The sequence below is a fragment of the Myxine glutinosa genome, chromosome 8 (assembly GCF_964187855.1).
Source record: "Myxine glutinosa chromosome 8, kmMyxGlut1.1, whole genome shotgun sequence".
Taxonomy (NCBI): Eukaryota; Metazoa; Chordata; class Myxini; order Myxiniformes; family Myxinidae; genus Myxine; species Myxine glutinosa.
The window spans coordinates 49,720,386-49,745,610 of record NC_136268.1 but is presented as its reverse complement, the minus strand read 5'-3'; the positions used below and the strand labels follow the sequence as shown (position 1 = coordinate 49,745,610).

Genomic DNA, 25,225 nt, shown 5'->3' with positions numbered 1-25,225 from the left:
CTAAACTCTGCCTTGGATTGATTGAGGGTTCCGCAGCACCTCTCCGATGTGCTCCAGCAGGACTACACCCATGAGTGTCCCTTCTGCTTGCATGATTCCGGGGATGTTTAGGATCCCACAGAGGTTTTCTTTAAGACTTGACATGCTGAGCCGGCAATGATGTATCACCTTGCCTACAGAAATACCAAGGGGGAGCAGTTTAAAGCTGGGTTGAGCTTTGAACCAAGGCTCGACAGTTAGCTGAAAATAATTGTAAATTTCCATTTCATGACAATTTTATTTTTATTTTACTGTATATTAGACTTCACGAGTATATTCTTTCTTCTGTAATGCCTACTTTGAAACTGCATGCCTTGACTTCAACACAAAACGTGCATTTTCTTTTTGAAATGATGATCTTCAATAGTTTGTTTGTAAAAATGACTTGAAAAAATAGGTTAACCAAGTACAGATACATTCAAAGTACATTGCCCCCATGCCAAATAAATAAATATCCTCCAGCGCGGCATTGCCGGGGTGCCTTCGGCCTTCGGCACCCGGCAATACCGCCGTGCAGCTCATAGAGACTGTATTGGGAAGGAGAGGTGCACAATAATTGATTGATTAATTGCATGATTAAAATCAATAAAAGATTATCATAAAATATTTTCTCAATAAACTGGCTAATAGCATAACTAAACAACAAGTGCTTCATCTGAAGATGTAACTTTCAAAATTAAATTAAATAAGGCATTAATAAAAAAATTAAATAATCGATTTATTAATCAATAATTAATTAATGGATTAATTGATTAATCAGTAAATGAAAAATATCCTTTATTGCCTCATCCCTTGGTCACTATCGTGTCCAAATATCAGCTTCCTAGCTCAAAAGGTGCCTGAGATATTGCCCAGATGAGAAAGAAAATAAATAAATGACTAATAATGAAAATAAATAAATAATCATAAAAAATTAAATAATTAATCAATTGGCTAATAGAATACATAAACCACCACCATTTCATCCGAATCTGTAAATTAAAAAAAATAAAAATTATTTATTAATTGAATAATTAAATAATTAATCGATTTATTGATTAGTCCATAAATCAAAAAAATCCTTTACAAAGGCCTTCCTTTACAAATCCTTTACAAATCAAAATCCTTTACAGCCAAATCAATTGGTCATTAGCATGTCCAAATATCAGCTTTCTAACTCAAAAGGTGCCTGAGATATGCCCAGAAGAGAAAGGAAATATATAAGTACTTATTAAAAAAAAAAAAAAAAAAATTTGCCTGAGATATGCCCAGAAGAGAAAGGAAATATATAAGTACTTAATAAATCAATAATAATTAAGTAACTTATCAATAAATTGATTAATCAAAAAACAAAAAATACCGTTTTTGACAAAGTACTTACTCACTATTGTGCCCAAATTTCAGCATCCTAGCTCAAATGATGGCTGAGATATCGCCCGGACAAACAAGAAAACAAGAAAACGAACAAAACCAGAGTGAAAACTGAGTACCGTAAATTTTGGACCATTGAGCGCATCGTTATATAAGCCGCATCCCCTAAATTTAAAAAAAAAATCTGGAATTTAAACACACACAAGCCGCACTGGTTTATAAGCCGCAAATGTTGCATAAAAAACCAAGCGCAAAAGCGTCCAAAAATTAACCACAAAAAGTGAGAAACTCGACAGTTCGATCGCCTTCAATTTGAAAGCTGCATCGTAAGCATTGCGTCGTGTTTTCGGCATGATGGTAGTTGTCTGCGCAAGGGCGATTACTGGTAACTGAATGTTTCGTGTGTGTAAAGGCCGTGTGTAAATTTGGAGGAAAAAACCGTAAACAGCTATCACTAGCACACTTTTACAGTGAGTTTTGAATTCACGAAGAGTCAAAACCAGTTTTGAAACCTAATGTGAATCTAAACATAGACTGGAGATTAACGACAACAACTTGATTTGGCCTGAAAGCGTCATCAGGAAAACCCGCAACATCAGAAAATTCCATAAACAAGCCGCATCGTTATTTTAGCCGCAGAGGTCGAAGTTGAGGGAAAAAGTTGCGGCTAATAGTCCGAATTTTACGGTACTCCCTTTCAGTGTGCGTCATTGTCGAGCCCCCTTCGGTGCCCGGCAATGACGTTATGCAGCGCCTGGAGATGGCATAGGAAAGGAGTGGTGTACAACAAACAAACAAACAAACAAAAAATCGGTCAGTGACCGAGGACTTGCCGGAATGTACTTTTTTTTTTAATCGGCCATTTTGGATCAAAATGGTGGGAAATCTATACATGTATATACGCTAAGCAATGGAAGGTAACTGGGTAAGTATGCATATCTCTTGTCCTTTCAGAGTTATAGCGGTTTGAAATATATTTTCAATGAAAACTTGGCCCCCTAACCTTTGACCTCAAAAAATAATTAAAACGAAGCATTTTTGATCACCCGTTTATATAAATCGTTTAAATAATTAATCATTTGCGCCTCCCAATTGAAGCCCTGCCCTTGGGGCGGGTACCGTTGCGAGTAATATATAATGGCGATACAACAATTTTTACCGCTTTGCTTTGAAGAACAGGAATGGAGGGGGAGGAGCGTGTTAATATGTGTGGTTGAAGGCTTTGGGTGGTCAGGGGGCTTGAAGCCAGATTTTAATTTTAAAGCCGCCATGTTCGTGCTCGCCGTCACTGTGAAGCTAAGCGAAAGACGCCTCAGAGCTGTCACATTCGCAATCGCTATGTCGTATGTACTCCCGATACGTGTTTCCTTCATTGTAAAAACTACCAAGTCAACAGTTAAAAGGATTTTGAGCCGATAGGTGTTACGGCCTTGGCAAGACCGATGGAGACAGCGATCTGTTAGCTTATACACCGCCCAAATAGCTATGTGGAATTCTCTCATGTCGAGATTAAACCCACGTCGTTTTAACTTTGGCAGAGGTCATTATTTACGTTTAATGATGTTTATATACGAATCAAAAAGAAGATAATTGGTTTTGGGTCGTCCTTTCCGCATATCTCGTTGGATTGTGAGTTGGAGAGATGACCGTGATGGCGGGTACCATTGCTAGTTATCAAAAAACGATTTTCACGTTTTGGGTGACCTTGAGCTTGACCTTGGGCCTAGGCCCTAGAGAGTTAAAAATTGGGCACAGTCTATTCCATGGCAAGGCAAATACGTGTGTAAAGTATGGCGATGCTATGTGCAATGATGTAGACGTAGTACTGCGCACAGACAGACCAACCAACCAACATACTGTTCCGAAGCCCGTTCCCTTACAAAGGGGAGATTAAGCCCCTTTTTCTCCCTGGGTCTTCGAACCGCGAGACTGAGTCACCACTTCTGGGCAGACGTGGAAAAGGGTCTCGGGACAATTTCACACGTACCCTGAGTACCCACGCCGCAGCGGAAGCGGGGATCGAGTCTTGCACGAACCACGCGTGATTGTGTACGCCCGAGCGGATGGCGTACCACGTGACCTGTGCTGTTACCTTTCTTATAGAACCCGATCGGAGCGATCTAATTCGTACCATGCTAAGCCAATGATGGAAAACACAAGACTATCGAATCAAAGGAATAACACGATTTAATTATTATTTACACAATGTGCAATGATTCGGTAGAAGAAGAGACACAGGGCAGTCTTAAGCAGTCTTAACTTATTCCGCAGACAATGGGCCCACTTACACACACAGGGAGATGGATGAAGAATGTTCGCGCACCGCACGCGCGTGCTTCGGTCGCTCCAGGAACAGCTCACCCGGCGTGGCCCTCTGGCGGCCACAGCACGTCCCGGCGAAGGCAGGCAGGCAGGCGGGAAAATCCTCCCGGCCGTATATCGGCGAAGGCAGGCAGAAGGGAATACGCGCGTCAGTGGCCCGGCGCGGTCTCTCTTTACAGCCGCGATTAATACTGCGCGGAGTGCGGGGAGCAGGGCAAGTTCGTATACGCGGAGTTATTCAGTTCCTCCGATCTGACTCGACACAACGCAATCTCACGCGCGTCTTCTCACAACTCCGATTCGTAACTCTTCTCATGGGCTGCGCAACTCATCTGATGACTCACCAACTCACGTATTCTGCGATCGGACTCCAGCTCAACTGAACACCCCGCACTCTCATAACTGAAGTGAGGCGGGGGCTCTGGGCACAGGGTTATATCGTCCCGCCCTAGCCCGACTCGAACGTTCCAAACACCGCCTTTTGCCGCAGTGGTGAGTCACTCCCCTCGAGCCCTGATTGGCGGCTCGCGCTTACCGTCGGCTCCTCCTCCGCCTTCCTTCGGCCTTGGTTGATTTGTTCAGGCCTGCCTCGAGGTATTTTGCGCCAAAAAAAAGAAGCATGGAGGCATCGTAAAGGGGCCTAATTCTCATTATCCTACCCAATGCAAAACTAAACACAGGAAAGGTCTACGCTTACATTTACTAAGAAATAACTGAGCTTAAACGAGGCTACATGTTGTAGTGTAACTAAACTAGGAGGGGAAATTAACCTTTATTATAAAACCACAAAACCGCAACAATACTTTCCAGAATCTATTCCGGCAAGTAATGAAAAATCGGTCAGAGACCGAGGACTTGCCGGAATGTACTTTTTTTTTATCGGCCATTTTGGATCAAAATAATAATACATAAGGACATGGGTTGAATCCCTGCTTGAGAGAATGCCAACCCACTCCCCGCATCACGGTCGTCTCTCCAACTCACAATCCCACGAGATATGCGGAAAGGACGATCCAAAACCAATTATCTTTTTTTTGATTCGTATAGAAACGTCATTAAAAGTAAATAATGACCTCTGCCAAAGTTCAAACTACATGGGTTTAATCTCTACATGAGAGAATTCCACATAGCTATTTGGGCGGTGTATAAGTTAACAGATCGCTGTCTCCATCGATTTTGCCAAGGCCGTAACACCTATCGGCTCAAAATCCTTTTAACTGTTGACTTGGTAGTTTTAACAATGAAGGAAACGCGTATCGGGAGTACATACGACATAGCGATTGTGAATGTGACAGCTCTGAGGTGTCTTTCGCTTCGCATCGCAGTGACGTCGAGCACCAACAATGGCGGCTGTAAGATTAAAATCTGGCTTCCGGCCCCCTCACCACCCAAAATCTATTCCGGAAAGTAACAAACCAACCAACCAACATACTTGCCGGAATAGATTCCGACAAGTAACAAACGGACAAACAGACAGGGGTGAAAACATAACCTCCATCCACCTTTGGTGGCGAAGGTAACGAAATCAGGATGAAGGTCCCAATGAAAATCTCCTCATCGCGGCTTCATTTAAACCGTCAAATCCTTCCGCTGTATCACTCCGCCTCGCCCCGGCTTTACGCTGCGGTCACGATTTTCACGTTTTGGGTGACCTTGAGCTTGACCTTGGGCCTAGAGAGTTAAAAATTGGGCACAGTCTATTCCAGGGCAAGGCAAATATGTGTGTAAAGTATGGAAATGCTATGTGCAACGATGTAGACGTAGTACTGTGCACCAACAAACAACCAACCAACATACTTGCCAGAATAGTAACAAGAAACCGGAGTGGACACTGAGTACTCCCTTTCAGCGCGTGTCATTGCCAGGCCCCCTTCGGTGCCTGGCAATGACATCATGCAGCGCCTGGAGATGGCGTAGTAAAGGAGCGGTGTACAACAACAACTCAGTGTTGTTGACTCCTTAATTTTGGCACAAGAGCAGGATGATGTGATTGTTCAAATGCCTTACATCATCATTGATTAAATGTCTTTCTATGATGAGTATAGTTTAAATTATTATGATATTTCCTAATAGTATTAGTAAAACAACTGTTGTACTCTGCCAGTGCATGCCACTTGAACTTTTGCTAATACAACTACTATTTATACTGCTGTTTTAATAACCCCCATTATTCCCACCACCTTGTTGGGTCAGCTGGGTAATGTTTATAGGCTCAAGTCTTTCATGAACTGGCTGTACAGACAGGCCTGCTGTTCGGCTGAAGGTGTCTGGAACTTTGAATTTGGCCGGATTACTGGCTATAACTCGCCTATTGATCACGAAGGACATCCTGGGATTTTTGACGTCCATCAAGTAATGCTCCGGCTTGTTGTTCCTCCAATAGCCGGCACAAGTAGTCATGTGTCGCCCTGCATGCAAAACACCAGAGTGGCAGTTTGTATATTGGCTATGATTCTAACCCAGGCTACACAGCTCGGCAGCGAGTGTACACACTTCTGAGCCATCCTGGCCAGCCCTACACCAGAACTCGGGCTGGTGCAGTGCATATCAGTTAATACTACCGCTGATGTCTTTGTAAGATTGGAATGCAATTTCCAGGAAAACATTCGGAACGAATTCTAATTTGAAACCTTTACACACCATAAGTACCAACCGAGAATGAAGGTGTGGAGGTTGAAAGAGGTGACAGTGAGGGAGGCATTAAAAGAGAGGCTGAGTAGGGTAGAGGGTGATGTGGTTGAGCTTGAAAGTGGTTGGATGTCAATGAAAGATAGTCTGTTGGGAGCCGTTGGTGAGGTATGTGGATGGACAAAAGGACCACCGAGGCACTTGGAAACATGGTGGTGGGATGATGAAGTTGGAAAGAAGATTGACGAGAAGAGGAAGAAGTTCAAGGAGTGGCAGAAGGCGAAGGGTATGGGGGCAGAAAAGGCAGAGCATGAAAGTTATAAGGCAGCCAAGAAGGCTGCAAAGAAAGAGGTAGCAAAGGCACAGGAGGCATGCAGGAAAATGTTCGGAGAACGCTTGGATTTGGAAGAGGGTCAGAGAGCGGTATTCAGGATTGCAAAGCAGATAGCGAAAGAGAGGTGTGATGTGATGGGGGTGAGTTGCTTGAAGGATGAAGTGGGACAAATCGTTGTGGACCCAGGTGGAATTAAAGGAAGATGGAAGAGATACATGGAAATACTGTTGAATGCAGAGAATGAATAGGATGGCAACATAGAGAGTAACCCAGTTTTAGGACCGGCAGAGAAGATAACCGAGAAGGAAGTTGAGAAAGCGATAAAAGCAATGAAGAGTAGAAAAGCGGGAGGGCCGACGGGAGTTGTGGGAGATATGTTGAAGGCAGCGGGAAATTGGGGTGTGAAGAGAATGACAGAGATCTGCAATCTGGTGGTGAAAGAAGGCCGCATTCCAGTGGATTGGGAACTGAGTACCCTCGTCCCTCTATACAAGGGGAAAGGTGACCCTCTGGACTGTGGCTCGTATCGAGCAATAAAGTTATTGGAGCATGGAATGAAGGTGTTGGAGAGGAGGATAAGGAAGAAAGTGAAGATTGCCGAAATGCAGTTTGGATTTATGCCAGGAAGAGGAACGACAGGCGCGCTTTTTATTGTGAGGCAGTTGCAGGAGAAGTATATGGAGAAGAGGAAGAAGTTTTCTTGGGTTTGTTGATCTGGAGAAAGCATTCGTTAGGGTTCCACGTGAAGTAGTGGCATGGGCATTGAGGAAGTTAGGAGTGGAGGAATGGTTGATCAGAGTAGTGGTAGCAATGTACAAAAGAGCGTGCACACTGCACAGCTGTAAGGACGAAGGATGGGAACAGTGGTGAGTTTGAGGTGAAGGTGGGAGTGCATACGGGGTCGGTACTAAGTCCACTACTATTTGTAGCTGTGATGGAGGTGCTGGCTCAGAACGTAAAGGAGGGTTTACCGTGGGAGTTGTTGTATGCAGATGATCTGGTGTTGATTGCAGAAAGTATGGATGGACTGAAGGAGAAGATGAACAAGTGGAAGGAATGTATGGAGACAAAAGGTCTGAAGGTGAATATCGGAAAAACGAAGGTGATGGCAAGTGGTAAAGCATGTGGTGAGGTGGAAAGAACTGGGAAGTGGCCATTTGCTGTGTCCAGGAAGGGTGTCGGAGTGAATTCCATTCAATGTGCAATGTGTGCTGAGTGGGTTCATCAAAAATGTAGTGGTTTGAGAGGGTCATTAACCAGTGTGGCAGCTACATTCAAGTCTAAGGTGTGCACAGAGGGAGATGCAGATGGAGGAAATGTTGAGTTGGATCTTGGAGACGGCGTGAAGCTGGAAGGTGTGAAAACATTTTGTTACCTAGGAGACATGCTGAATGGAGAAGGTGGATCAGTCTCGGCAACGGTTGCTCGAGTGAGATGTGCATGGAAGAAGTTTCGGGAACTGAGTGGCGTGCTGACGAGGAGGGGAGTGTCGTTGAAGCTGAAGGGAAAGGTGTATGCTGCATGTGTGAGAAGTGTTGTGATTTATGGGAGTGAGACATGGGTAATGAACGTAGAGCAGCAACGAAGGCTGGAAAGGGTGGAAATGCGAATGGTTCGGTGGATGTGTGGAGTATCGTTGAGAGAGAGGAAGACAAATGATGAATTGCGAAAGATGATGGGAATAGAGCTTGTGATTGATGCTGTGAAGAGAAACAGGTTGAGATGGTTTGGTCATGTGTTGAGGAAGGATGAAAGTGACTGGTTGAGAAGAGTGATGGAAATGAATGTAGAAGGAAGTAGAGGACGGGGAAGACCGAGAAAGACTTGGCTAAAGATGGTCGAAGAAGAAATGCGGGCAAGGGGGTTCACAAGGGGAGATGCAGAAAATAAGGCAAAATGGAGAACATTGTCATGGGGACCGCAAGGCTAACCCCCGCTCTAGCAGGGAAAATGGCCTTAAAATGCCTGTTGTTTGTTGTACACACCATAAGATGCTGACATCTTTTGAAGCTTATGATGACCTGATTAAAGGAGGATGACAGAAGGTTATTTATCCCCACGCTTTACAAGAAAAAATGGGGGTAGAGGGATGATATTGTATTCAGCTCCCTTTGTGTGTTCGTCATGCTATCTTCTTAACGGTTGTGCAGAAATTCACCAAACATGGTTGTTATGATCACCACATTGCAAGAGGTGGTGAGAGCAGTAGCAATTTGGCCCCGCCCTTTGGGCCCTGAGGCGTGTCAAAGGTCAAAAGCTAAAAATTGCAATTTCAGGCACATTTTCAAACGTTCTTTTAAATTAAATTGTGTATATGCAATCAACATTGGGATACGCATGAAATATGTAACGTTTTTTGAATTTGACCCCCGGTTTATTGTCCAGGGAGTGGGGGGGAATTAGTCACAATGGTCAAAACAGAAGTAAAAAAAACCTTGACATTTGATATTGGGTCTTTCCTGGTGGAACTTTTTGCCAATAGTCAGGGGGTCAAATGCATATTTTGGCCTGACCTGGAAAGTGGTTCTAAAGTTTTTTCTCAGTGTTTTCATGTTATATAGGTATTGTACTGTATGAAACTCCCTTTGTGTGTTCGTCATGCTATCTTCTTAACGGTTGTGCAGAAATTCACATGATGCATGATGCATGATGGCATTCTCCCATCATTGAGCATTTTCATATAACAGGTTTTATACAATTACGGTTATCGGGATGTAAAACTGGTTTTATGGAGGTGGAAAATTAGAAATACCCTTATATCTTCTTAAGCAATCAAGTAGGTAAGTCCAATTATCCAATAAGAAATGGGTTCACTCTAAATTTGACCCCTGCCACTTCCCATGTATACCATTAAAAATGGATATACACTGGTAATATACATATAATATATATTATTAATGGATATTCACTTGTAATAGGTAGTGGATTTTATGATAATTTATTTTTGTCATTACAGAAACCACAATGGCAGAAGAAGCAGAATGTTTTCTGGCTTTCAGGAATGCCTGCAAGAAGGGTCCCTTGAGCAGAAGTGGTCGTGAAAGAATTAGAAGTATGCTTGCAGCCAGCAGAGTCTACAAAGATGGAAAAGAGGAAGCACTTCAGACATTGGTAGACAGCAGCGACGAGCCTCTTGTGTTTGTACACAGAGCATGTGTTTCTACATACTGTTCTATGAAGACCATGGCAGCTGCTACTAGTAAAGATAGGGAATCAAAACCAGATGACAATCCAAACCCAAAGAAAAGACTGAGACAATCAGATGGTCCCAAGTTTAATTTCCGCGAACACTGCCTTTATTGCGGAAGTGAATGCAAGGTTGAGAAGGATCCAAAGAATCCAGGACGATGGATCCCAGCATATCAGTTCAGGGAGATTGAGAAGAGAGGATCTTCAAAGACAATTAAACAATCTGTGTTAGATATATGTGACCAAAGAAATGATGAACCAGCAAATCTTGTTAGAATACGTGTGAATGGGGCACCTGCAGATCTTCATGCAGCAGATGCGCGTTACCATGCAAACTGTCGGTCAGCTTTTTCCTCATCTAAATCTATAAGTGCAAGTAGTAATGCATCAAATGAAGGGGACTCTGTTGTAAAAACTGCAACTTCTCTAATGATTGAAGATCGTTCCTTAATTTGGAACTCTAATGATGTGTACAATATGTATATAGCAAAAGGTGGACATGATTTGTGTAAAAAATCTGTTGTAAGCAAGATCATTGATCATTTTGGTAATGATGTACTTGTGTTGTCATCCCCAGGTGTTGCTCATATCATTGTTTTCAGAGACGAAACCTCAGCTGCATTGAGAATTGTTAATGATGACTGTGATGATGATGATGTTAGCATTTCTGTACATAGGGTTGTTAAAGCCATCCGAAAAGAGGTTAACCAGATTGAAATAGACAAAGGTTGTTATAAACCTAGATTGAGCCAGGAAACAGCAAGCGAAGCAATCGGTCCTACCTTGTTGGACCTTCAATGTCAACTCACCCCCAAGCTAGACAATACTCTACCAGCATTGATGATAGGTAACATTGTTACATCGTCATTGAGGAACTGTACAACACCCCTCCAGCTGGCCCTCAGTGTTGTGATACGAGAATCAAAAGAGCTTTTGAATTGTTTTCATTCATTTGGAGTTACTTGTACCTATGACGAATTTAGAAGATTTAGGAAATCTGTAGCTGTGGCTGCTTCCTACAATGCCTCACTTCATGGTGTGTCAGATGCCCATGATGGATTAATCCAGTTCATGATGGACAATTTTGATCAAGAGGGTTCATCACCGAATGGCAAGAAGTCCACCCATTCTTTGGCAGTCATCATGACCCAGCCACAGTTGAATGTATCTTCTGGGCAGAAGGAGGACACTACAATTAGAAGACTTTCAAAACAGGAAGCAAGGCGGCCAATAGAGTATGATCATGAAGTTATCAGATACCATGGTCCAAAAAAACCTGACATGCCTGCTGATTTCACTGTGCTAGAATTTACTACAGATGAAGATAGCACAATAGAGTTAGATGTACTAGAGAGAAGAGCCAAGGAAATCGACCTGTCTTTTCTTCAAGACATACACAAACGACCTGACTGTCCAGAATACAATGGATATAATGCTGAGAGGATTCGTGCAAGTGGACAGTGTGTGAAGCCCAAAACATGCGTAACATATATGCCACTAATAGATATGCCACCTGCACACCATGACACTATTATGACAGCTATGACACAGGCCCAGACACTGTCACTGGAGGTAGGCCAGAAATTTACAGTTATGACAGCAGATTTGCAACTGTACAAAATCATGCTGGATGTCCTTTGGGTTCATCCAGATAAATTTTCAGTTTTATCCAAGGCTTGGTGGTATGCATCTCTTCATGAGTTTTGTTGGCTGCTGTGGAACTCTGATGGCTGGGTTAGGACTGTCAGAAATCTTATCTGTTTCATTTGCAGGGGTTCAGAAAATGCTCTCTGGGAAGAAATTCCCCCAAAATGTCAGGGCGCTTAGAATGGTAGCAGAAGAGATACTTAGAGAGTTTGTCAATGATGTGGACTCTCCAGAGGCCCTCACAAACAAGTTGGCGAGAGCTGCAGCCAATAGCCCTACTTCAAAAATGTGGGTTGACTGCTTATTGAAACCTGTCTTCATAATGATGCTCTATATGAGAGCTGAGAAGGAAGGAGAGTTTCACTTGCACATTAGGGCAATTGAATTGATGCTGCCCTTTTTCTTTGCCGCCGGGCACATTCATTATGCCAGATATGCCACATATTATATTATGTCAATGAAAGCTCTGCCACCGCATGTTCTACAACATTTCACCAAAGGAGACCACGTTGTGAGGCACATTGATGGCATATGGAATGGAATCTGGTCTGATATGCTCATTGAGACCACATTCATGAGATATGGCAAGGGCAAGCACGGCATAATAGGCATCACACTTAACCCTGAAGCTTTGAAATCTTGGGCATTGAGTCTACATGTCTGTGGTGAGATAGCTGCTGATGGAGCTGAAATGCGAGGTGATGAGAGTGTAGTTAGGCAGGCAAGTGTGCACAAAGAAGAAGGCAAATCCAGGATAAAATCTGATGCAAAGGATCGACAGGACATAAGAGTGAAGATTGCCCAATGCATACCACCACTTGACCACCAGCAGCACCCAGAGGGATCAATTCTGAACATTGTTACTGGAAGGGTACAATCATCTTCAACAGTTAATGTTCACCAATCAATTGAAATCGGGAGCAAACAATCTGAGGAATTTACAGAGGCTTTGCCTCAAGGCTTTCATCACAAGATTGAAAAAAGAATAACTTCAATGGCAGACACGAAGAAGTCTGTAAATATCGGCGCACAGAAAGTTTTTGAGACGAACTTAATATACAGTCGTGTCATATGTCTGCAGGCCAGTAATAGGGACATAGACATTGGCCATCTGGTGTCCCATGAATTGGCTCCACTGCCAACAGCTCTCTTTGCAGACTCTGGTGATATGAGGATATCTACATCAAAATCCATCTTGAAAAGAGATATGAAAATTGAGGTGTCATCAAGAGTAGCCCATGATGAAATTGAAGTCACTGTCATTGATGGGTGTGCCCTTCTCTGGATACCTGGTTGGCCTGCTGTTGGAAATGTGCAGACTTACATTGATGCCTTCAAGCACAAAATAGCAGATAAGCTCTCCAAATATGATGTACTGTATATCTAATCTTTGATAGATACAATGATTTCAGCACCAAAGATTCAACACGATTAGCCAGAGGTACTGGCAGGGTGTATCAATTAACACCCTCGACACCAATCCTCTCCCAGAAAGCAGTTTTGACTGTTACAGGCAATAAGAAACAGCTCATCAAACTGATATGTGAGGACTTGCAAAGTGATGAAGACTTTGTTCAGAACCATACACAGGAGCACACACTTTTGATAACAGGACAAGAGGAAACTATCGAGATTAGGAAGGGCAATGTCATAGAAAGACGTGATCTGTATACCAGTCATGAAGAAGCTGACAATATTATAGTGCAGCAGGCATTTATGGCAGCTTCAGAAGGGGCATCTGGTGTAGTTGTGGTGGCTGACGATACAGATGTGTGGGCCCTCCTGCTGCACCACTATCTGGAGCAGAATCTTGACATCCCATTTATAATGCAATGTCCTATACATGGACGAAGTGTCATAGACATCAAGGCAACTGTTGCCCAATATACAGACCTCATTCCAAACCTTCTTGCAGGACACGCCTTATCTGGATGTGACACTGTAGCAGGATGTTTTGGCATCGGGAAGAAGACGATGTTGAACACTATAAAACAGCACTCACTGAGTCTTCTTGGAAAAATTGATGCATCCTGGCCTGATATAGTGAAGCAGGCAACTCGATTCGCTGTTGCTACTTATGGTCAGAAAAACTGTCACACTTTGTGAGGCTAGAGCAAAGGTATAGATGACCAGAATAGGCAAGGGGAGCAGCACAATGCCAAAACTCTGTTCACTGCCCCCAACTGATGCTGCTTTCCAGGAAAATCTGAAAAGAGCACACCTACAAATTTTTTTTGTGGAAGAATGCTTTGAGGCTTGAGCCTCAGAAGTTAGACCCGTTAGAGTATGGATGGAACAAAGATGAGGATATGCTGTGCCCAACCACAGTTCCATCAGGATATAAACTGGTCCCTGAGTACATCCAAAAGATCATCAGTGTGGTTGCTCCAGTGACACACCATGTGAAAGTGTTCGATGTGGATGCAACAAAGCAGGAATGACTTGCTCAGTCTTCTGTGCTTGTCAGCAACAGGATGCAGTATCAGTATGTCACAACAGGGTGAATACTATATCACATGAGAGTGGTGATGAAACAAGTGGTGAAGAAGAAGATGATGATGACAATAACTCTGATAATTGATGATGTTTATATGATCTAAGAAAGATTAAAAAACCAAATACATAATATGTACAAGTTTCGTCCTATGAATATGTATACAACATGCATTTTAAAGGCCATTTTCCCTGCTAGAGCGGGGGTTAGCCTTGCGGTCCCCATGACAATCTTCTCCATTTTGCCCTATTTTCTGCATCTCTCCTTGTTAACCCCCTTGCCCGCATTTCTTCTTCCACCATCTTTAGCCAAGTCTTTTTCGGTCTTCCCCGTCCTCTGCTTCCTTCTACATTCATTTCCATCACTCTTCTCAACCAGTCACTTTCATCCTTCCTCAACACATGACCAAACCATCTCAACCTGTTCCTCTTCACAGCATCAATCACAGGCTCTATCCCATCATCTTTCGCAATTCATCATTTGTCTTCCTCTCTCTCAACGATACTCCACACATCCACAGAACCATTCGCATTTCCACCCTTTCCAACCTTCGTTGCTGCTCTACGTTCATTACCCATGTCTCGCTCCATTAAATCATAACACTTCTCACACATGCAGCATACACCTTTCCCTTCAGCTTCAACGACACTCCCCTCATCATCAGCACGCCACCCAGTTCCCGAAACTTCTTCCATGCACATCTCACTTGAGCAACCGTTGCCGAGTCTGATCCACCTTCTCCATTCAGCATGTCTCCGAGGTAGCAAAATGTTTTCACACCTTCCAGCTTCACGCCGTCTCCAAGATCCAACTCAACATTTCCTCCATCTGCAGCTCCCTCTGTGCACACCTTACATTTGAATGTAGCTGCCACACTGGTTAATGACCCTCTCAGACCACTACATTTTTGATGAACCCACTCAGCGCACATTGTACATTGAATGGAGTTCACTCCGACACCCTTCCTACACACAGCACAGGGCCACTTCCCAGTTCTTTCCACCTCACCACATGCTTTACCACTTGCCATCACCTTCGTCTTTCCGATATTCACCTTCAGACCTTTTGTCTCCATACATTCCTTCCACGTGTTCATCTTTTCCTTCAGTCCATCCATACTTTCCGCAATCAACACCAGATCATCTGCATACAACAACTCACACGGTAAACCCTCCTTTACGTTCTGAGCCAGCACCTCCATCACAGCTACAAATAGTAGTGGACTTAGTACCGACCCCTGATGCATTCCCACCTTCACCTCAAACTCACCACTGTTCCGGTCCTTCGTCCTTACAGCTGTGTGCGCTCTTTTGTACATTGCCATCACTACTCTGATCAACCATTCCTCCACTCCTAACTTCCTCAATGCCCATGTCAATACTTTGCGTGGTACCCTATCGAATGCTTTCTCCAGATCAACAAACCCAAGAAACAACTTCTTCCTCTTCTCCATGTACTTCTCCTGCAACTGCCTCACAATGAAAAGCGCGTCTGTCGTTCCTCTTCCTGGCATGAATCCAAACTGCATTTCGTCGATCTTCACTTTCTTCCTTATCCTCCTCTCCAACACCCTTTCCAATACCTTCATTCCATGCTCCAATAACTTTATCGCTCGGTACGAGCCACACTCCAGAGGGTCACCTTTCCCCTTGTATAGAGGGATGAGGGTACTCAGTTCCCAAGCCACTGGAATGCAGCCTTCTTTCACCACCAGATTACAGATCTCTGTCATTCTCTTCACACCCCAACTTCCTGCTGCCTTCAACATATCTCCCACAACTCCCGTCGGCCCTCCCGCTTTTCCACACTTCATTGCTTTTATCGCTTCCTCAACTTCCTTCTCAGTTATCTTCTCTGCCGGTCCTAAAACAGGGTTACTCTCTATGTTGCCATCCCATTCATTCTCTGTATTAAAATTCTCTATAAAGAAATGCTAGAATACATAATATTTATTGAGTTCTTTATGATTTCTTGTTCAAAAATCACATCGAATCAGGCCACATGAATGATTTTTATATGGTAACCTATGAATATGTATACCATATAAAAATCATTCATGTGGCCTGATTCGATGTGATTTTTGAACAAGAAATCATAAAGAACTCAATAAATATTATGTATTCTAGCATTTCTTTATTCAATATTGAGCTCAGAAGACATATTGAGCTAACAACACATCAGACATTATGACAATGGATACAGGTTCATTATAATGAGAAATATATCACATTGTAATACAATGCTGGATTGTACAAGTTTGTCCCAGATATTTGACCGTTGACCTTGAACTATGACTTTGACCTTTGACCCACAAATAGGTATGGTCAGGATACACCCATATGCAAATATGCAAGACCCTAGCTTGAATATTTACGAAAATATAAAGGTATTTCTATTTTCCCCAACCCTGCTAAAACCAGTGTTTTGCGTCCTTATAGCCGTGATTTTATAAACACCTGTCATATGAAAATGCTCAATGATGGGAGAATGCCATCAGGCAGTTTCATACAGTACAATACCCATATAACATGAATACACTGAGAAAAAAACTTTAGAACCACTTTCCAGGTTCAGCTCCTGGCCCCCTGACTACAACTGTCAAATTTGCTTTTGGTGGGAAGTGTGGAGATTTGCAATGGCATTCCATCGACTTCGCTGTAATTACCTCTGCCACCGAAAGTGAATGTATTGTCACCCCTGCTTGTTTGCTTAAATGTCTGTCTGACCCTGATATCTCAAAAAGTTATGGACGGATTTGGATGAAACTTGGTGGGGAAAGGTTGTGTATGTGACAAGGACGAATGAATTCGATTTTCATGAAGATCCGGATCCGGGTACGAGAATTTATTTTATTTTCAAGTGATTCTTCGCCATTGAGAGATAGGACCAGAAGCATCATACAGCATGATGTTTCGGACGAAAAATGATGGATGAGTTGGTTTGGTGACGAGAACACACCGATTATATCTTCGTTAATGTCCGGATCCAGATCCGGCCTATTGGTGAGGATATCAAACGTAAACTGTTCAGCCTGGCGGAGGTATGCACTCTGCCGAGTGCCATTCTAGTTTGTACTTTGAAGATGCAGTAAAAGTTGCTTTGTTTTCTGGGCAAGCTTCTTGGTGTGTATTCCAGTAAAAACATATTAAACAAGGCCGAAAGTCTAACATCGGCATAGCTGGGCTTGTTTGATACTTTGGTTGATGAGGACAGTATGACCTGGGTGGGGACAGTATAACTGGTTTCCCCATACCAGTTAGCAAATAATGTAAGTATTAAATGTTTTAAATTATTCATGTGTTTGTTGCAGGCATTGTGCATTTCCTCCACCACAAAACTCCGTTTTTCATGAAGGGTTGACAACCACCAACTCCAACACTCTCCCCACCCCCAACTCCAACACTTTCCCCACCCCCAACTTTCTTACCCACCCCCAACTTACCAACCACCACCCACCAACCCCAGCTAATTTGTTGCTTGTTAGCAGTTACCAGAATACTATTCTAATCGAGTCATGAACCATACACCGATTCAATCCAGTAACATTGCAGTCCCAACAAAGGAATTGCAATGTTACAATTGTATTTACTAGGGCATGCCCGTACTATATCTATATCTAAAATTATATCCCCCCCTCTATTTACATGAAATGGTTTGGTTCATGAAATGTTTTGGTTCATTCGCAACGCCAAAGCGAACGGCGAACGCTTTACATGAAATGGTTTGGTTCATGAAATGTTTTGGTCCATTCGCAACGCCAAAGCGAACGGCGAACGGCTTGCGAGTACAGTGACAATCCCCCCGGGGTTTTAATTAGTTTTAAAACATCGTTTAACGCCAACATAGCGCCAACATAGTTTGCCGACGGGAAATAAATGAATACGCTCTCAAATGTGCCATCCGAGGCAGAGTGTGTTCGCCACGTTCGGCACACGCGATAGCTCGCTGCTCTCTGATTGGTTGAATCGTTTTTTGGACATAGCTCGGTAAGTAATTGTCCGATTAATAAGAAACCTTGAAAAGGCACATCCTCGGGTCCCCAGCAATATACCTGGCAAGTTTAAAGTATATCGGACCCGTGGTTGTCGAGAAACAGCGGTCACAGACAAACAAACGTACAAACAAACAAACGTACAAACAAACAAACGTACAAACAAACAAACACACAGAGATTACTGGAATTATAGATAGATTATATTATTTTTATATATCATTATTAACGTTATTATTACAAAGACTATTTTACTGTATTAATAAACCGAGGCTAATTCCTTACTCCCACAATAATTAGTACACCGCTTCTCATCGAGTCATCCATGAACTGTACACCACTTCAATCAAGTAACTTTGCAGTCACGACAAAGGGATTGCAGTGTTTCGATTATAATTTACGATATTATCATTATTAACGTTATTATTGTTATTATTTTTAGCTCACCTGGAACGAATTTCAGGGGAGCTTATGCGATGGCACGTCATCCGTTGGGCAGTCCGTCCGTAAAGACTTGAGCCTTCGTCTCCGAAACCGCTGATGGGATTATGACCAAATTTGGCACAAACGACATTTGTTGTGTTGTGACTAAAGTTTGTTCACGGCATTAAAAAAAAATCGGGGTCTAAGGCGGTCCACCGGGGGTCAAAGTCGATCCAGTTTTTTGTCGATCCAAAGTCGATCAAACCCCCCCCCCCCCCAAAAAAAAATAGGAATTTGCTTTCTTCAGAAACTACACACGCAATTCCGATGAAACTTGACCACAACCTTTAATCACCCATGATGTACCAAAGTTCGTTCCTGGCATTTAAAAAACTGGGGCCTATGGCGTGCTTGCCACCCAAAATAGGTATTTGCTTTCTTCTCAGAACCTACACACACAATTTTGATGAAACCTCACCACAACCTTCACCATCCATGATGTACCAATGGTTATTCAAGGCATTGGAAAAATTGGGGTCTGAAGAGGTAGGTATAGAGGGGGTGGGAGGGTTGCCCCCCAAAATAGGTATTTTTTTTTTTTTGTTTGTTTAAATTCTTATGATTATGTTAGTATGATTCTACTTGTTTCCCTGTCTTAAAGCAACCATTGAAATTGGTTTACAATCCCTTTAGTCAGTGCAGTGTACTATTTATTCTACCAGGTGAGCGCCAGGGGTATTGCCCCTATGTTTATTATTACTAGGGCATGCCCGTACTATATCTATATCTAAAATTATATCCCCCCCCTCTATTTACATGAAATGGTTTGGTCCAAAGCGAACGGCTTGCGAGTGGTGACAATCCCCCCCCTCTATTTACATGAAATGGTTCGGTCCAAAGCGAACGGCTTCCGGAGTTTGGTAAAGAAATCGCCATCGCGTACACAAACGCGCAGGAAAGCGAATGAATCGCAAATTCGTTTTTATTAGTTTTAAAACATCGTTTAACGCCAACATAGCGCCAACATAGTTTGCCAACGTGAAATAAATGAATACGCTCTCAAATGTGCCATCCGAGGCAGAGTGTGCCCGCCACGTTCGGCACACGCGATCGTTCGCTGCTCTCTGATTGGTTGAATCGTTTTTTGGACATAGCTCGGTAAGTAATTGTCCGATTAATATGAAACCTTGAAAAGGCACATCCTCGGGTCCCCAGCAATATACCTGGCAAGTTAAAAGTATATCGGACCCGTGGTTGTCGAGAAACAGCGGTCACAGACAGACAAACGTACAAACGTACAAACGTACAGAGATTACTGGAATTATAGATAGATGAAAAATGATACTGCCGTATTAAGAAACCTGGTCTAGTTTGTCCGAAGCGGCCTGAAGATGAGGCATGAAGGCATGAAGCCTAAGGCCGATACGTACTGTTGTTCGAAGACCGATAACGCCTATGCTTTCGATACTTGGTCATTTTAACATTCGGTTTGTTTGTATTGTTATGTTTGTGGGGGGTAGGCAATGAAATACCTTCGTCCAGGTAGAAGTGTATAGATTACCATGCTCCGAATGTCGTGTCGTCACCTTCATGTAAATAAGTCAGCTCCGTGTGTTCGGCGTAAAGTTGTTTCGTTGTCTCCATGCGAGGGGTGGAGCTATGCTAATTAGTTAGGGTATAAAGGTCTTTCACCGTCTGCAAATTGCCTCTGTGGTTTTCACTTTGTTCCTTATGACACATGCAACACCAGCCATGCACTCCGTAAATGCACTAAATCAAGCTACCGGATGCAGACATTCAAATACTAACACTGACGCCACCAGCCGAGTCGTCACACTGGCCGTGAGGCTCCGCCCCGAGGGGAGATGATTGGTCGCAGCTGTCGTGTGGTGCGGTGGCGCTCGCTGATTGGCGCGCGGGTGGACGTCGTCATGGAACGTTCGAGCACCAGGAGTAAAAAGGACATGTCCTGGCATTTTCTCTCTCGGTTCCTGGTGTTCGTGGGAGGCAGATGCATTTTCCCTCTCTTGGCTCTGGGTTTCATAGCGTGCACGTCTCTTCACGCTGGCTTCATAACAGACGGTCACAGCTCATGCACTCTGACTCTCCTGGTTCGTGGTTGGCATCTTTGGCAGTCAGAGTTCGTACACACTCTTGGCGGACGCATCCTTCTCTTGTCTCACCTCGGTGCTTTGTGGAGCGGACGGCGAGGAAGGAGCAAGGGCCTGTTCGGCGGCCTGCGGGTGAACGCAACTTCGCATCAAGGCGTGCGTTTCCCGCGCAAGGACTCGGCGACCGGTTTGAGGGCCGACGGGGTTCGAGGGCCACTCACAGCTGAGTACTAAACAAACACACCACACACACATTTTTACTTTCGGTTATCTATCCCTGTGTCTGTTTCATGAGTCCGTTTGAGACCAAACTTGACAAGTTCGACGATTTTTCCTGATATAATTATTTAATATTTCCCTTCAATCCAATATGGCTGCCAAACCATGTGACCTATGATGTCATAAATTTAATATTTCGATACAAATGGGTCATAGATCATGTGCATGCAATTTCAGATTTTTAGGATAAGGAATTTGATTAAAACATTTTTGGCTGGTATACCACTTCACCTATGATGTCATCATTATCATGCTTTTGTTCCCCATTGGTAGAACTTGACAATGTGCCAAGTGTCAAATTTTTCCATTCAGTGGTTTCCGAGAAATAATTTTTTAATTATTGGCGTTTAATCCAATATGGCTGCCATACCACGTGACCCATGACATCACAATTGTCATAAAAACATTCTGTATGGGTGTCACTCCTACCCTGAAAGTTTAGTCTCAATCGGACATGTGGTTGTTGAGAAAAACGAGGTTTAGCCCGTACGGACAGACATTTCGAAAACGTAATGCCTCCGGCGACTTTGTCGGCGGAGGCATAAAAACGATTAAATATATTAAGAAACCTGGGCTCATTTTGTCCGAAGCAACCTGAAGGTGAGCCATGAAGGCATGAAGCCTGAGGCTATAAGTACCGTGGTGTTGTTGGAAGACCCATAACGCCCTATGCTTTTGATATTTGATGGTTGTTTTAACAATCGGTTTGTTTGATTTTCACACTGAATGAAAAACGTGAAGGTAGAGCATGGCGATTGTGATGTATGACTGGTTCGACGATAGGTTTGCCATGAATGGCATGGTAATCAAAATGGTGGTGTCGGGTCAGTTTCGCCGTAATCACATCGCCCCTGTCATGTGACCAGATTCTTAGCTCTGATTGGTGTACGTTTGTAAGGGACATACATACATACATACATACATACATACATACATACAGGTAGCCAAACACTGTTCTCGACTGCTTTGCCCTACGAGCTACGCCATATAAAGGAAAGTTTTTTTTTTTTTTGTTTTTTTTTTACTTTTTCTTGTACAGTACTGTATATTGAATATGCCTGATTATACGTTGTTGTTTTAACGTTGATTTGGTGGGTGTTTTTCAGAAAAGCCTGAAAGGTCTTGTATTGGCTCGGCTGTATTTTGACCAGAAAGAGAATGAAAAAGCTAAAAGGTAAGTGATCCTTCCAGGTTTTTTTTTGGTTAACAGATGATACCTTAGTTTTATTTTTTGAGGTCTGGGATTGCATCAAATACACAAAACATTTTGTTCCATTTCCAGCCACTTGTCAGCTTATCTGTGCATACAAGACAAAGACCCGAAAGCACACAAGTTCTTGGGACAGATTTACGAAAGTGAAGGTGACAAGGGTAAAGCGGTGGAGTGTTATAAGGTATTGGTTCAATCTTTCTCTACCTGCTCTTTACAGGTGTAACTTTGTTTTGTTTTGTTAATCCAACACGGTGTCTGTATAAGTCATCGTGAATCACGTTCAAAATGGGTGTTTTATTTCTATATAAGTTTAATTGTGTATAAGTGCTAAACGGCTTGTAAAATTCATGGGGGGTGGGGGAGTGATATTGTCTGTCCGTCTGTTTGTCCATTCCTCACACTCTCCTAAATGGTTGGGCAGAAGTTCACCAAACTTGGTAGTTCTGATCACTGCATGGCACAGAGGTGCAAGATAAGTATAATTTTTGCCCCCGTTTCCTGGTGTGAGGTCAAAAGGTCAAATGCCGAAAAATTCAATTACGGGCACATTAAAAAAAAATTAATGGAACTTTGTGCAATCGGCATTGGTAAACGCATGAAATATTTAACGGTTTTTTGGATTTGACTCCTGGTTCATGCCCCAGGGAACTTGGGGGCAGAGGGGTCAAAACGGGAAAACATTTTTGTCCCCCTTCGCACCGCGAAGCGAAAGGGGGACTATGGTTTTCCCCTCCATCCTGTGTGTGCGTCCGTGCGTGCATGCGTAAGCTACGCATAAGGAAGAACGCTATTGAAAATTGGGTTGCCACATCAAAATCCAAAATGGCCGCCACCATATACATGTCAGAATCTTGAGCGAAATATCTTGAAAAATAAACGAACTACTAACTTCTAATCGTGTGTGTGGGTGTATCTACGCATAAGGAAGAACGCTATTGAAAATTGGGTCGCCACGTCAAAATCCAAGATGGCCGCCTTGCGTCTTCCACTTTGTCAACTCGTCACTTCAACGACGGGGGATCTAGGCGTAACGCTTGTTTAACTTGGTATTTGGCATTCCTGGTGGAACTTTTTGCCACCTTTCAACTTTGCTTTAGGTAGGAAGCATGGGGATATGTGACGGCGTACCATCGACTTCGCTGTATTTGAACAAGTTTGGTGGTCCTGCATGACAGATTGCATAGTTATGAAATTTTAATAGCTTCTGAAATGTTATCGAAAGTGGGATTTTACTTTGTATTCTTTGAATAACTTAACAAAGCCCTTACCTTTTTTTCTCAAAAATTATAAAATAACACCCACCCCTTCAACCACTCCACCTTTCTCTACCTGCTCTACGCGAGACTAAGCACTCCCACCGTGTTGAGAAATCTAGTTCTGTGAATTTTGTTTCCTTTGGGGAGGGTACGAGAGAGACAAAGCATTATTTTTGAATGTGAAATTATAACTTTCTATTACTTGAACAGGTTGATGCTTTGTGAGAAATACCATGCTATGGATTTTCTCTTCCCAACAAATCAGGGTCATCATTTTGACTTCTTGGTTTGTTAAAAATACAAAAAGAATGACAGGTTATAGAAATTGTTTTATGTAGAAGTCAAGGCTGCTGGGAGCGATTTGATGGAGGGTTAAAAGGGAAAAAACTGGCATTAGGGTAGTGATGTAACAGTTTGGCGCAAGCAAGGGAAGGAACGATCAGGAAAATATTTTGAAGCCTTGAATGAAGTCAGAAAGAGCAGCCTCTTAAAGGTGGTTCTATAAATGGGAGAATCGAGGAACAAAGGAGTTGATGTGTGCTGTCATCCTGGATTTTGGAAGTTTATATTTTAGAAGGAGAGGGTTACTGGAAGGACATATCCATCCTGGAGGGACGTAGAGGGTCGGTGGACAGAGAGCAGAGGGAGTTAAACCAGAGGAGAGGCCGCTAACCTGCCTGCTATGATAGCAACAGTCCTTGTGCTTCAGTGTTATGAGAGATGTCAATCATGTTGAGAGCTTTAGAACTTAAAAAAAACATTTATGTTGAGAAATATCTGCGAACAATTGAACTAACACTAATTTTAATACGCGCAAACCTGATGTTCTGTGTATCTTGGTAGTTTCTCCTGTTCTGGATGATACTGCTTGAGCATCAGCCCAACTGTTGGCTCTTGGTGCCTTGGTCTATTTTGGTGCTATGTGAACAGATCCCAAACATAATATCCCTGAGCGTTGAGATGTGCTCTGTCACATTTGGGAATACAATCAGATGTTTTGCTTCAGGAAAGTGCAGGCATTGCTGTGAGGATATTTAGTTGTATAATTATGGTTTTGATGAAACTCGTAATTAGAAATGTTAAATGGTTTTCCATTCGCATGGTTTTCTATTGACTTTTGTCAGTCTTCAGATCATCAAGCGCTCAACATTTACTTTTGCATTACTTGAAATGTGCCGTAATTTAGGCTGTGGTACCAGCTTGAAGGCTTAGTCATGCGAGAGATACTGTGTGATCTTAACATGCTTGAGTAAGTGTAGATAGGGCAATTGAAACGGCACTGAGCAGCCTTAGACATCCAACCAGTATTTGCAAAGTAAAGCAGTGAGGATTTACCCCATGAGACCACTTTCCATCAATTGTCATTATTTTTTTCTCCTTCTGAAATATAACACATCGTTGCATGACTGTTGGAATTGCCCAAATTTCTGTTGCGTGGGATGCTGCTGTTTTGGCCTGCTTTTTATGGATAACCTTTTGGATCCGTTTTGATCACTGTTTGATGTTTATATAGATAATGCTGACCCTGCAGAAGGCATGCTGAAATAACTTTTTTTATTATTATTTAAAAAGCCAACAGCCCTTGCGTCTAAAAATAAAAACTTAAAATCTGTGTTTGCCCATCAATTGCATATGGAAGGGAACCATGTTCTCTAACAAAAAAGATAGAGCAAAAATGTATCACAATGGAAAGATTGTCTTTGCATAACCAGAAGTCATGAGAAGAGCAACTTTGACATTTTGTTTTCATTAAAAAAAAAACTGAAGTGGAATTGGGCTGGACATGTGTAGCAAGAAGAACGGACAGCCGGTGGATAACAAGAATTACAAACTTGCAACCTGGAGAAGGCTCTGGAAGAAGCAGATGTAGAGGAGGCCCTGAAAGAAGCAGATGTAGAGAAGGCCCTGTGTTACGTGCTCCTCCCCGACCCCCTGGTCACGATGTACCT

General features: G+C 42.9%; 1 protein-coding gene across 3 annotated transcripts in view; it reads left to right on the top strand.

Moving 5' to 3' along the window:
- RANBP2 (RAN binding protein 2) overlaps positions 1-25,225 on the top strand; it is a 239,538-nt gene that overhangs the window by 5,064 nt on the left and 209,249 nt on the right. For all 3 annotated transcript variants that reach the window (XM_068124437.2, XM_068124434.2, XM_068124436.2), the window contains exons 2-3: positions 21,914-21,981; positions 22,090-22,201. In XM_068124437.2, coding sequence (XP_067980538.2) covers positions 21,914-21,981; positions 22,090-22,201 — 180 coding nt within the window. The remainder of the gene's footprint in view (positions 1-21,913; positions 21,982-22,089; positions 22,202-25,225) is intronic.